Source organism: Apodemus sylvaticus, chromosome 4, assembly GCF_947179515.1.
Source record: "Apodemus sylvaticus chromosome 4, mApoSyl1.1, whole genome shotgun sequence".
NCBI classification, from domain to species: domain Eukaryota; kingdom Metazoa; phylum Chordata; class Mammalia; order Rodentia; family Muridae; genus Apodemus; species Apodemus sylvaticus.
In genome coordinates, this window is record NC_067475.1 from 132,631,954 (window position 1) to 132,645,910 (window position 13,957).

A 13,957-nucleotide genomic window follows, 5' to 3' on the forward strand; every position below is an offset into this window, starting at 1 on the left:
GTCAAAAAGCACAGTCACTACGCTATGAAAAGTTCCAATAAAGGACATACCGCTACTTTACTCATTGCAGAAGTGCCTTTATGACTATCAGACAAACCAGGTAAGGTGCCAGGGTTGCAGAGCAAAAGATCAAAGTGTTTGTGTTTACTTCTTTGAAATCTGACAGTGCCTCCTGTCACACACACACACACACACACACACACACACACACACACACCTTGGTGAGTGCTGAAAACTGGAATTCACCCATGGGTCTCTTTTTCCTGTCTAAGATGCAGATGGGGCACATTTCGTGGACTTGATCCATCCCTGCCCCCACACGCACACGTATACCTAGCCAATGGAAAAGAAAAAACGAGTTACTCACACTCATCCTCTGTAAAAGATTTCCAGGCTGCAATGGGAGGGCTTTGCCTCTTCTCGAGGGATGGATAAATAGGTAGCTGTAGAGACAACCTGTCCACAGTCAGGTTGAAGTGAGAGCCAGACCCAGGCCCTGCTCATCAGCTGCTGGAGTTCCAGTTCTGGTGGTATGGAGAGGACCCTTGTCTGTCTGATAGTCATCTTCTTGGGGACAGTGGCTCATAAATCAAGCCCCCAAGGGCCAGATCGCCTCCTGATTAGACTTCGTCACCTTATAGACATTGTTGAACAGCTGAAAATCTATGAGAATGACTTGGTAAGGCCATGTTTGTCACAGTGCAATTTAAATAATATTTTTTAATTAATGCAAAAGGAGCCTTTTGACTTGCATCACCAACTCAGAATTAATTCTCTTTGGCTAATTTTCTTAGGATCCTGAACTTCTGCCAGCTCCACAAGATATAAAGGTAAGATTGGTTGAATTTATTTCTGAAAATGTATTTTATGTAAGTTTTAAGTCTAACAAGTCAGTAGGATGATTATTTATGCTTATTTTCAAAGACTTTGGGGATTAATAATTGACAAAATATTCATTTTCATTTTGGCCATGTATCCATAGGTTTATTAGTGAACCAAACAAGATATCACAAATACTATAAATGATATATATTTATAATTATATATATTATTAATTCTTATAATGACATGGCTTATCTTTATAAGATACATGTTTACCCTCTAGAGTTCCTAAGACAAACCAGCAATGATAAAAAGCTCTGCTGGGATCAGTTTCTGCTGAGAAACAGATAATTCTGTGTTCAGAGCCTTGGAGACCTGGGATACAACAGCTCTGCAACTTTCTTTGTAATGTTATGCAAGATAAAGGAAGCATTTGCATTTTAATAACAAATCTTTGAAAAGAAGGAAAGAGTGAGATTGCTAGGAAAGTAGAGAGCAGAGCTTGGAAATCGTCTCTGAGTGTACCTGAGCTTCCTTGTCTTTAGCCTTTGATGAAGTCTTTTCAAAGGGTCGGTCTCTACAGCTCATTCCAACCCTTGTGCTTCTCAAATCCCATGGAGGAGAAGCTTGGTGTACAGTGTGGAGTGGCTTCTGCTGTGTCTCCCCTGAGAACTTCTTTATTCTGGTCTTCAGTTTGGTACCTTAGCATTGTAAATGAAACTGGGGAAATGCTCCCACTGAGGCCTTTGATTGCATAAATCAGGACAACTAGGGGAGTGTTGCCAGTAAGGAGGGTACCACAGAGAGACACTCAAAGAAGAGAATTATGGTAAAAGACAGGGTAAAAGTTTAGAAAGTGAGTGAGTCACGCCCGCCGCCTCTCTGCTCCACGGTTCACCCTCTAGCTCTGAACATGACCACTCTTGTGTTTACTAGGTCCTTCCTAAGGAGCAGCCTCTAAACCGAAAGTAGCACATTTAAACGTATTGAAGGGACATTTCCAATAAGTGCGAACATTTCTCAATGTGTCTAATTGTCACATCTCACGCACTGGCATGTTTGACTCTTGAGGACAGAGTTCTTGCCAGGGTTGCCTGCCTGTAGCCTGCACCTTGCAAACTAGAACCCTGGGAAAAACCTTCATTTTCAGCTGAGTTGACCCAATGAGACCTTTTTGGATACACTTTCTTAGTGAAAGATACCTTTTTAAGTCTGACTTTCCCCGTAGCCACTTGAATGATTATCACCTTTACACTGCTAATACGCATTACCCATACACGTTGTCGAGGCTCCCTGTGATTGTATACATGCACAGTCTTGTCCACACATCCTCTGTCCTCTTCCTCCATGCCCTTCCCAGTCTCTAGTAATCTATCTCCTAATGGACGCTGTTTGAAAACCTTACATCTCCATGAGAAGATTTGTCTTAGGGAACCTGCATCTTTCTGATGATTTGACCAAGCAGAATTGCCTATGAAGCAAGGAATGCTTTGCATTTGCAGGCAATGCAAAGACAGAGGAAGGCAAGGGCTACAGAAGCTATGTATCAGGTTTTCAGAGCTAGCATCCAAAGCAGGGTCTGTAACGAATTCTACAAAGCTACTGAGATCTGTCACCAACCTCCCTTGGGGTCTCCCTTTCTCATTTATCCAAGGGTTTGCTGCCCTTCCCCAGGTGAACATTGACATTATGTGGGGAAACTTGGGTTGGCACAGTTGGGGATGGGGCTGAGGGTGCTGAATCTGGTCTCTAGAGGCCAGGGATGCTAGTAAATGTGGAATGTGTGGAATGGGTCTGACAGCAAAGTTATCCAGCCCAAATGTGTTATTAAGAAACCGTGGTCTGCGAGTGTGACGAAGGCAAGTCACCTAACACCTGGTAGGATAGATACTCCATGCTGACTTGGCCAGGACTTTCCTTCCAAAAGATTAAAAAATATCTTTTATTTTTCTGTCAGAAATAGGCTGTAAGAAATCAATCTCATCTTTTCAGATATTCAGTTGTAGAGCTAGTAAGTCAGTGTGCCTTTTATGAAACTCTCTTCTCTGCTAAGGAGGGGAGTGGCCTTTCAGCTCCTTTTCCATGTCTTCTTGCTGTCCTTCCAGTCTGCAGGAGCCAAGGAGGTCTAGAAAATCCCTCACCTTCTCCACTGAGGCCCAGTTGAGAAAAGTAGCCTGCAAACACAGGCATGGGTGATCGTCTATCTCCGAGCCTCCTGGAGCTAGGCCGATCCACATTCCCTCATCTCCCCACCAACTCTCCACCCCTCAGCACTCAGCAGGCCCTGTCTCTCCACTCCTTTCCTGTCTCTGCCCTGCCCTGACATCCAGCCTGAAGATTCTTGTCCCAGTTCACACATTTCTAGAGACAGGCTGCTTCCTGTAGGACAGAACCAAACCAGTGTCTATCAGCAGCAGACAGGGAAAGGTGGCTGATGTCACGTCTCTCCTTATGTGAGGCTTGGATGGCCCAGCCTCACCATTCCTGGCAGGACAGTCTCAGGAAGTTTGTTCTTACGACCCCTCCCCAAGCTTCTCTGGAACCTAGTTTTCTTTCAGTGTACAAATGAAAATGTTAACTCATCAAAATAAGCCTCTGTGAGAAATGCTGGTTTCTCAGATCATCACAGATGAAGCAGTTAGCGTTTTCAGTTTCAGCTGGAAAATTTACCCCTTTAAATATGAATATTATTTTTTTCCAGTAAGTTAAGCCGGTTGTGGTCAAAAAGAAGAGAAAAGAAAAAAAACTTCAACAAACATGAACATGTGGTTTTCAAGGAAAAAAAAGTGCTATCATTAACGTTTATAAATAGTTTCTATTAAATAAGCATTTTGGCAAACATGGGAAGGCCGGCACTTTGCCCTAGTGACAGGCAAGCTGCCCGATAGAAGGATCTAGATAAGCCTGCTGGGCCTGCTGCTACCTATGCAAAGCAAGGCTGATGGGCTCCTGTTATTAGTCAACATTCGCGGTGGCCAAGTGCACAGGTTGGAAAATGCAAAGCAGGCTAGCTGCTCTTTCAGCTGATTGTCCCTGAGAAGATCCGGCAAGATCGGCAAGATCACTGGGAAGGTGGGAGGGAGGGAGGCTTCTGGGTGGAAGCTAGTGGCTTAACTGCACATTAGTGACACGAAGATGTAGCAACTTCCAGGGAGTATAGCACACACACACACACACACACACACACACACACACACACGCACACACACGCACGCACGCACGCACGCACATACTCTAAAGGAAACAGCAACCCAGGCAGGAGCTCTTGGATCAGAGTTAAGATGGTTTCACATGTTGCTCTCCCAGAGCCAAGGCTTTGCCCAACTCAGTGGAAAGCACTTGTCCAGCGTGCTCTTCCGCTGGATTCCGTTAATATTTGGGCGTCCTTACTGGCCAGTGGTTATTTGACCAAAGCCTTTGATCCTTAGGCTGTTTCCTTGTCCAGTCTCTGACACAGCTCTTCTAAAGAAGGTTGTCCTTCCCACTGGCTAAGAAAGTCTTAACTTCTGTGTTTTGACCCTTCATGGGGAATCCTGCCCTACCCAGACAAGGCTGTGACTGAGCTGTTATGAGATATATGGTGGCTGGAGCAGGTGAAATGTCTCTTGGACTGAATTACTGGAGCGGTCTGACCTCACTGACCCACTGACCCACTGACCCACTGACCCACTGGTGGACTCTGGAGTTACTGGGCGCTTGCATCAGGCACTGCAGACTAGAGAGCGTTGCTCTAGGCCACGCTGCACATGGAGACACCTGTGTGCAGAGTGGACAGGAGTGACAGAAAGATTCTTAGCCAGACTGTTGGATCATTTCCACAAAGTTGCCACAGGTCACAATTTACAGTCTTAAGAGTTTAAAGACTGTGCTCCTAAACTAAATTCTGTGTCACAGATAGAAAGGCTGGACTGCTAGCTCAATGGTAGACTGCATGCCTATATATGTGTGGCCCTGGATTCTCTTCAATACCTCCCACACGTCCCTACAGCTACCTGCAGGCACACACACACTCACATACACACTCACACATTTACACACACACACATAAACATGTACACACATAACAAGCAAGCGTCAGGTTCACACACAAAAACACATACAAACACACAAACAGGCATAACACACACACACTCACACATATACACACACACATAAACATGCACAAACATAACACACATAAACATCAAGTTCACACACAAAAACACATACAAACACACAAACAGGCATACACACACACATACACATACACATAATACACATACACATCAGGTTCACACACAAAAACACATACAAACACACAAACAGGCATACACACACATACACACAAACACACACACACACACACACACACACACCACACTCACATCCAACCCACAAAACTTGCGCCCATTGCTTCAACCTCAGAGTGACATCAGCACAGTACTAGGCATACAAAATTGTTAAGGGTGAGGGCCCTGCTTGTCTCTGTGTGGTAGGAAATGGCTCCTTTTTCTTCCAGACAGGAAGGCTGTCCACTAGGGGAAAACTGTCTTTTGCTGAGTTTAAATGGAGATATGACCAGACCTAATGGAGCCCCTAAAACTAATGTCCAAGACAAATGCACAAGCAGAACCTGAGGGCTGGAAGGTCATTTTTAACCTTTGGAACAATGTTCATTAACATAGTCTAATTACCTTTAGGGCAATTAACATATGCTAATTATCTTTATGGTCATTAACATATGCTAATTGTCGTTATGGTCATTAACATATGCTAATTGTCTCTCCTTCAGGAGCACTGTGAGCACTCTGCTTTTGCCTGTTTTCAGAAGGCCAAACTCAAGCCCTCAAACCCTGGAAACAACAAGACAGTCATCACCAGCTTAGTGGTGCAGCTGAGGAGGAGGTTGCCTGCCAGGAGGGCAGGAAAGAAACAGACACACCTAGCCGTAAGTCTCTCCTTTGTCATCTTGTTCACAGCTATCTCTAGCAGGGAGCATTTTGTCTATCTCGGTCTTACCAGTTAGCTGTAACATACTATGCGTCCTCACACATCCCCGCAGCTAGAACGCCTCCCACCTTCTTGTAGAGTTACTCCACATTGTACAAGGTATATTTTGAGAAGTGGTGTCACCTCCGTTAAGTCCTCACTGTCTGCTTAGACACCTAACTAGAACTGACTGGCCAGCATTCCCTTGGCAGTAGGTGAACAGAAACTTCTGGGGTGAAGAAGCCATTAGTGTTAGAAGTTTAGAGAGATTTCCCTTTCTTCCGTGTGCCAGCCATACTTTGTGTCATCAATATCGGGGACTAGATCTTAGCTTTCTGACAAGAAAAGAGAGCTTACAACACCAAGACTGACGTAAGACTGCCCCAGGCAAAAGCAGAGTCCATATTGAATTTAAAAGGGAGCATCTTATATGGGGCTGGGAAACTCCAGGACCCTGTTTTTTGGGGGACCCTGAATTTTCTTGTATATCTTCTTTGACCAACTTATATGTGCAATTCAGAGTCTCAAGAATCGACTAATTCAGACATTAATAAAAACCTGCAGAGAGGACAGAGAAGTTTCTCTGCCTTACTTACTGGTTGTCAGTCCATCAAGAGATGCCACGTGGACTTAAATGAACTTGTAACTACATTACAAAAAGGACTCTCACTTTTTCTGATCGCCCAGCCAGGTTATTAGGTGAAAATGTCCCTCTGAAACTTTCTCCACAATGAAAGGAACTGCCTGCCTGGGGAGGCAGTGTGTGTCTGTGAGGTCAGCACCAGGAAGCTGAGGCAGGAGGATTGAGACTTCCAGGACAGCTGGGTGAGAACTTGTTTAGGAAGCTTTGAAGAAGGAAAGAAGGGAGGGAGGGTAAGAGGGAAGGAAAGAAGGAAGGAAGGAAGGAAGGAAGGAAGGAAGGAAGGAAGGAAGGAAGGAAGGGAAGAGAAATGGAGGGGGGTCGGTGACAAACTAACTGTGGCTGTGAAACTCAGGGCAAGAGACATAGGAAACGGAAACGGTGCTGTGTGCTGTGGACCTGGAACCCAGCTCTTCTACACCAAGCTCCTTTCTGTAGACGTGAGGAAAGTGAGAGCTGTAAAGAGGCCGGCTTTCTCCGGGTGACACAAGCAGCTGTGTCAGGATGAGGAAGGTCGAGGCTGTTGTGTTGCCTCCAGATGTTCACACCACGACATCATGTGACCGAGTGTTAAGACGCAGCTGCTGTTTTGGTCGGAAACAGGGATGAGCACAAAACTGAAGGAGAAAGGGTGAGGGAGGGAGGCTGATAGGAAGGGAGGAAGGCCAGCCACGCCCGTGAGAAAATTCGCTCAGTATCCCTAGTAATCAAGTGAATGGACGTTAAAAGAGGAAATCCTGTCTCGTAAATTGTGGAAACGGTGCCCAATAGTGGTAAGACTCCTCGAAGCACTAAGAGGAAAGATGTTTTACAATGTATAGTCCTTGAGATATTTATCCCTTTAATCGACTTGATAAACTCTAGAAATTTGATATATATGAAAAATTATCTGCCCAGGTGATGTCTGTACATAAAAAGGGACAGACAGCTAGACACCACTTCTGTATCCAAAAATAGTACGTGCTCCATCTGTGCTGGAAAACAGCAGCCGCCACGTATCCTGTGCTGAGGGCGTAGCTGAGGCCCAGGAAAGCCTTGTAATTGGTTCAAAACTAACAACAAACAGCACTGAACAACCAGGGTAACAAGAATGCAGAGGAGGGAAAGGAGGAGGAGGAAGAGGAAGAAAACAAAAGGGGGCAAAAAACCTGATATAATAGTTTAAACGCCAAAATATGCAGAGCCGTCTCTGAGGATAAAATCACAAGTGGTTTCCAGAACAAGTCTTCAGAATTTTCCTAATGTTTGTTACTGAATGTGACTTATGTTTGCAAGAGAAGAAATGCCTTTTACATAAGAATTTTATGAAGTATGAGGTTTTTAAAAATAATTTTAAAAGGTTATTTATTTATTTACTTACTTATTTTGATTTCCAGAAATGCCCTCCCTGTGATTCGTATGAGAAAAAAACACCTAAAGAATTCCTAGAAAGACTAAAATGGCTCCTTCAAAAGGTACGCACCTTAAATGCATTCTTTCTCTTCCATGTTGCCCCCGGGTCGCCTCTTGTGCCCAGTGACTCACAGGCTGTCGTTTCCACAGATGATTCATCAGCATCTTTCCTAGAACACATAGGAGCCGAAGATTCTCGAGGATCCAAAGACTCCCAAGGACCCAAGGAGACGCCGGACACTATAGACGCTCACGAACACAGGAGTACATCTTGCCTCCTGGGATTGCGAGCGGAGAAGTACAATATATTATGACAGGAACAACTCAGAAAAGCTGCAGGTTAAGATCCTTTCTCCCATTTGCTACGCAGATATTGCAGTTTCCTGCACAGACTCCATGCTGTCAACATGGGAAATCTCTTCGCGACAAGAGCCCAGCTTCCCGTGTCAGGGATTTCTGGGACTTCTCAAGTTGCGGCTTCATCTTATTGCCCAACTGTGACATTCTATGAGTGGAAGGGGAAAACTAAAGATTTTTTAACTAAAAATACAGCTAGAGAATTGTTGGTCGGTCTGCAGGAATAAGACCTATTATGATCCTAACTGAATGATGTAAGCTGAAAATACACAAGTGTAAGATGAAATTGAAAAGTGAAGTCTATTCTTTAAGAAAACCTTTGTACTTGAAAACATGCCTGAAAGGTTTACCCATTACCACTACCATCTAGCATATCAGTAACTAATCTATTTATACTCTACAAGAGAGTTTTCCCAGATGGGTACAAATGATTTTTCTTCTCAATTAGGCCTATCAAAATACTTACATATGGTAGAATTTAACCTATTTATAATGTTCAACCCTGGCCTTCATGGTTTTTCTAAAGTGGGCATATTAAGAAGCAGGCTTAACTTATCTTCCTCCCAAATGTCAAGTCCCTTTATAAGCTAAGAGTTTAATCTCGTGAAGATGGTAAATAAAACCTATGGGAGGGCAAACATCACCAGTCTTCTGGAGCCAAAGAGAGTTTTGAAGTTTGTAGCTCTAGCCTCAGGAGGTTATGGGTATGCTGTGATGACTCTGCCAACTCCAGCCTTGCTGGGATGAATCTGCCAACTCCAGCCTCAGCCTCCTTTCCCACATCATTTCCTTCCTTTCCTCTAGGTAAAATGAAACTTCTAAGAAAAAGCATTTCAAACAAGTTCAGCACTTAAGACACATTGCGTGTACACTTTTGATAAGTTAGATTCAATCATCTATTTAGAATCAAAATCAAGAGATAAGTCAAGAGACCGGAGGTTCTGTCCCAGTTTTAAACAGACTTGCTTAACATTCCAATCTTTTAGCCACAGATGCTAAACTGAGCAAGTGGTCTGCCGTTTGATATAAACTCCAACAGAATGCTTCAAAGCCAAGTTAAAAAGTCTAGAACGCTATTTTCCCTGGAATAGTATAATCTCTCTGAGAATTTCTTATTGTTAACATGCATCTGAGATCCCGAGAGTGGCCTGGGGGAAAGCTTTGCTCTAAGGGAAAAGTGTCTGAACTTTTAAAACAAACACAGACACAGTGCACCGCTCTGAGATAGGGCTGACTGTTGTTAACTACTTCCCAGTGAAGTGTCACAATCGGAATCGACACATTCTCTGAAATTTTTGAAATATGTATGGCAAAGGAATTGTGCCGACTGTAAATGTGTGGCTCTGGATGACTTTAGACACATTTAGCCCGCGTGGTGTCCGATGGTGCTAGCGTGGGCTGTTGAGTTTGCTGCTCGGAAGCTGGAGCAGAGTCCTTCAGAAAGCAACGATGGAGAGAGAAGGGATCTCCATGCTTTATTCTGTTGTTGTTTCTGGCTGTATAACTGTTGACTTCTTGACACTGTGATTTTGATATTTAAGACAATGTATTTATTTTGGTGCGTTTGTTGTTTAAAAAGTCTGCTCTAGCCTTTTAAGCCACTGATCATTTCTACTCTAGAATTACAAATAACTGAGTGCAGCACAGGCTAAGGGCTTGTATAGTCTGGGAACGTCAGTAAAGGCTTCCCCACTGGCCACGGGAAAGCGATGCTTTAGAATAAACTAGACGAAACTGCACAGCAGTCTTGGACCTATCTGTGCTCAAGACCCAGCCAGTCCTTGGACATTTTTGTTCACTGTGGGTGGGAACACGTTGGACCTGATGCACTGTTGACCAGGAAGGTCTCCACTGGTGTAAGCTTTTTTGGTTTTCCTTTTCTTATCTGCAGAACAATAGTGTGGGACGTTCCTAAGTCTGTTCTGTATTTTATTTTTGAGCTTTGTATTCTGAGTTTTAATGTTTTGAGTACTCTTACAGGAACACCTGGCTACACTTTTGAGTTAAATTCCATCCCAAGTGTGATATTTAGTTGCTCAAAAAAGAAAAAAAGGAAGGAAGAGAGAGAGAGACATTGCTGAAGGCTGCAAGAGTTCAGGGAAAATCAGTTATGGCCGTTAATACTATAGCTGGAAGTGTCTTCTTTGTACATGTGAATAAATTCATAGCATTATTGATCTACGTTATTGCTCTGTTTTATTTACAGTCACACCTGAGAATTTGGTTTTACTATGAATGATGTACTTTATAACTTAATGATTATTTATTATGTATCTGGTTTTGAATGTTTGTGTTCGTGGCTTCTTATTTAAGACCTGATCATATTAAATACTACCCAGTCAGTACAACTGTCTGTTGTGGTTCTCTCTGAATATCCTTAATGCAAACCATCCTGAACAATTTTTATAAGGCTATGGTAGAGATGATGTTTTCTTCTTCTTCACTGCCACTAAAATAGAAGCATCCCCACGAAGATGCCACTTCCTTTGCAGACCACCCTCTGAATGCCTGGCAGGCTTGAAGTGGTTGAAGCTCGCTTGTCTCACACATGCGTTCATCCCCCTCCCAGCTGTCTGTCTGTCTCTTATTTTCATTGTTTCTCATCTGCGGGTTACTATGCCAATGTGTGCTCCCCTCTCAGGGGACTTCAGTCGGGAGGATTCTCACCGGGAAGCCCCCAGAACCTTGACTGTCTCGGTGTGAGCACCTGTGTGCGTTACCCATGGTCGCTCTTACGGCCACAGCCCACATTCTCAAGCATGGAAACCCCGCACCTACTACTAGTCTCTTAGCTCCAGAACTATCAAATCCCTACTGTCTCTGGACCGGAAGCCAGGCTTCCACGCTCCCCGACCCCTTCCCTCTGCGCTCATCTGTTCTGCAGCGCTGGCAGCTGAGTCCCTGGAGCCTGGAGCCACCACATGGTGCCTGCTTGAGAGCCTGCCCGTGAAGTGCCCACCTATCTGACGCTCTACTTCAGATTCAAACACCGGGCTCTGGCTGCTCACCCCCGGGAACATTGTAATCACCCTCCATAGCTACTGGAGTCATTTCCCTCCTCTGGTGTCACCCCCATCGGTCACGAAGGTGAGGCCACCAGGACCTCTCACTTGGATGGTTGTAGAGCCTCCGAGAGCAGTTTTTCTGTTCCTGGCTTTGCTCCTCACTAAAATTTATTTGTAATAAAGCAACTGAATAACTCCCTGAAAACCCAGCCCCCGGGGCCTGAGATCTGCCTCAGTGGATAAAAACACTCGCTGTCAAGCATGCTGACCTGAATTTGACCCCTAGGACCCACACGTGGCAGAAAGAGAAAACTGACTCCTCCTGTTCTCCCTCCTCTTCCTCCCCATTTCACTTTTGGGGGACCCCAGGCACATTGTATTTCCTCCCCAGCATTCCGGGGACTCCATCTAAGGCATCTGAATTGTAGGTTTTCTTCCTGAAGACAGGGTCTTCATCTCTAACACAGGCTAGCCTGGTCCTCGGTACACAGCCCACGCTGGCTTCAAACTCATGGCAATCCTCCTGATTCAACCTCCCAACTATTGGTATATATAATGTGCAGAGTTCTTTTAGTGGCTAATAAAGCAATTTAATGTTTTCTAACCATTCAATGTATCCTGGATATACCAGCAAGAACGACTATTTTGAGTATTAAGACTTTAATAACCTGAGAGAGGAAGAGAAAAGGAGGTGTGTGTGTGTGTGTGTGTACGTGTGTGTGTGTGTGTGTGTGTGTGTGTGTGTGTCTGCCTGTGTCTGTGTGTCTGTGTCTGTGTGTCTGTGTGTGTGTGCATGTGCCTGTGTCCGTGTGTCTATGTTTGTGTCTTTGTGAGTCTGTGTTTATGTGTCTGTATGTCTGGATTCTTTGAAGAACTAGGGTGTTGTGGATTTGGTCAACTGCTTGTATTATGTTAGCTGGGTTCCCAAAATTACATGGGAATCCGCATGTCTGCATGTCCCTGCCTGCCCCTAGTTGGTTTTGATTGGTAAATAAAGCTGCTGGTAGCCAATGGCTGGGCAGAGAGACAGAGGCAGGACTTTTAGGATTCCCAGGCAAGGGATAGAGGGAGGAGGAAGGAGAGTCACCACACAAGGAAAGGAGTAGCTGATACACCGGAGATGTGCGGGACAGAAAGACAGACAACATGTAGGACCGTGGCCCAGGAGGGCTGCAGGTCTGGGTCCACGGCAGCAGGATGGAATACAGGTTTTAGTAAGTGATGAGTTGGGGTTACTGGCCACATGGAAGTTAAGACGTGGCCCGTCCATTGAGCTGTTTAAGGCGTATGAAAATATAAGGCTGCGTGTGTGTGTGCATATTGCATTTGGGAACAGAACGCTGTAGTACCGCTGCAGCCTCCACCATCCGGTAGTAGCAGCCTCTACCATCTGAGTAGCTATTAATTGACTACAGCTGCACTAGGGGCCAGCTGACTGGCCAGGGCATGGTCACAGCAGGTGGAGCTCCACACTGCCCTGACTGCACCGAACCTAAGGCTTGGAGGCAGAAGGGTCTGGGCGTCTCCTTCTGACATTCGTTTACACATGCTGCACTTCAGGGCTGGTGAGAGTACTCCAGTCCCAACGAATGTGTAAGGTCCGAGATGTCCTCGAAGCACACAGAAGACGAGGCTCACAAAACTGACGGGACAGACCTGCGGGGCGCTGACATGAACCCCCACTGCTAATGTCACAGTGACCTTTTTCTTCTAAGTTTATTTTTCAAAACATAAAGGTAGAAGAGAGATTAATTTTGTAATCATCATGAGATGGTTTTCAGTAATGTTAGGGTGTCTGATAATCTAGATATATATTATCTAGATTATTGCTTTCATAGTTACAATTCAATTCTCTTCACACTTACTTAACCCAAAGGAGCCCAATTTCTAGACATATATTTGCACCCTAAAGAGCGAATGCTCAGTAATAGAATCTGATGCTACTAAGGTGCACCCCAAGTCCTTCACCCCCAGAGGCACCCCTCCCCCCTCTAACCCACTTGCTAGCCACAGACAACCCCCAGGCTACAAACCCTGACTCCCACACAGCCGTTCATGTTCTTGGCAGTCAGTGGTTTCCAGGGTTCCAGTCACACACTCTCTTTCTTACTTGACTCACTGAGGCCAGTCATTGTTTGCTGGAAGCCTGGGGGGACAACACGAATGGAGTCAACACGTTGACATCTGTCAACACGTTGACATCTGCTGATGGACAGACAAACCCATCCTGAGAAGAGAGAAGATGCTGGGCTGACGGTGCAGAGAGGAGAGAGGCAGAAGGAAGCGAAGAAGGAAGAAGCAACACAAGGAGGAAGGGAAGGTGTCCGTTACCCAGCCCACCTAGCACGCTGCTCCCCTAATGATGAGGGAGCTGAGTGGCTGTCTAACTTGAAGTAGAAGTTTCACACCATGGCTTTGGTCTAAAGTTATTGATGATGGAGAACAGCTGGTTAGTTTTAATCCTAACCACGGAGGATGGATAAAAGCTGACACCGTGACCACAGTGTTACATTCATGGTGTGCCTGCCTCAGGAACGGGCGGGCGGCAGCGTTTGCCTGTGCTCTGACATCAGTGCTGACTATCTCGCTGGAGCGCTACACGGCGGCCCTCCACGCTGAGACTATGCTGCCACCTCTAGGGAGAACTCAATCACTTCAAGTGCCCAGGTTCCAACGGTGTCACCCCACACCTGCAAATCAGTTGGTTTATATTCTCTGAGATGCTATCAGCTCTAAAGGCCACTTCAGAGCCAGGAAAGGGTGTGGGAGAGGA

At 45.2% G+C, this 13,957-nt stretch overlaps 1 protein-coding gene across 1 annotated transcript; it reads left to right on the plus strand.

The window, feature by feature from the left end:
• Positions 1–413: 413 nt before the first annotated feature.
• Il21 (interleukin 21) lies at positions 414–10,511 on the plus strand. The gene is made up of 5 exons (XM_052180609.1): positions 414–679; positions 795–830; positions 5,594–5,749; positions 7,807–7,884; positions 7,973–10,511. The coding sequence occupies exons 1-5, from the start codon at positions 533–535 to the stop codon at positions 7,994–7,996; spliced, it is 441 nt and encodes a 146-aa protein (XP_052036569.1). The 5' UTR covers positions 414–532; the 3' UTR covers positions 7,997–10,511.
• The last annotated feature ends 3,446 nt before the right edge of the window (positions 10,512–13,957 follow it).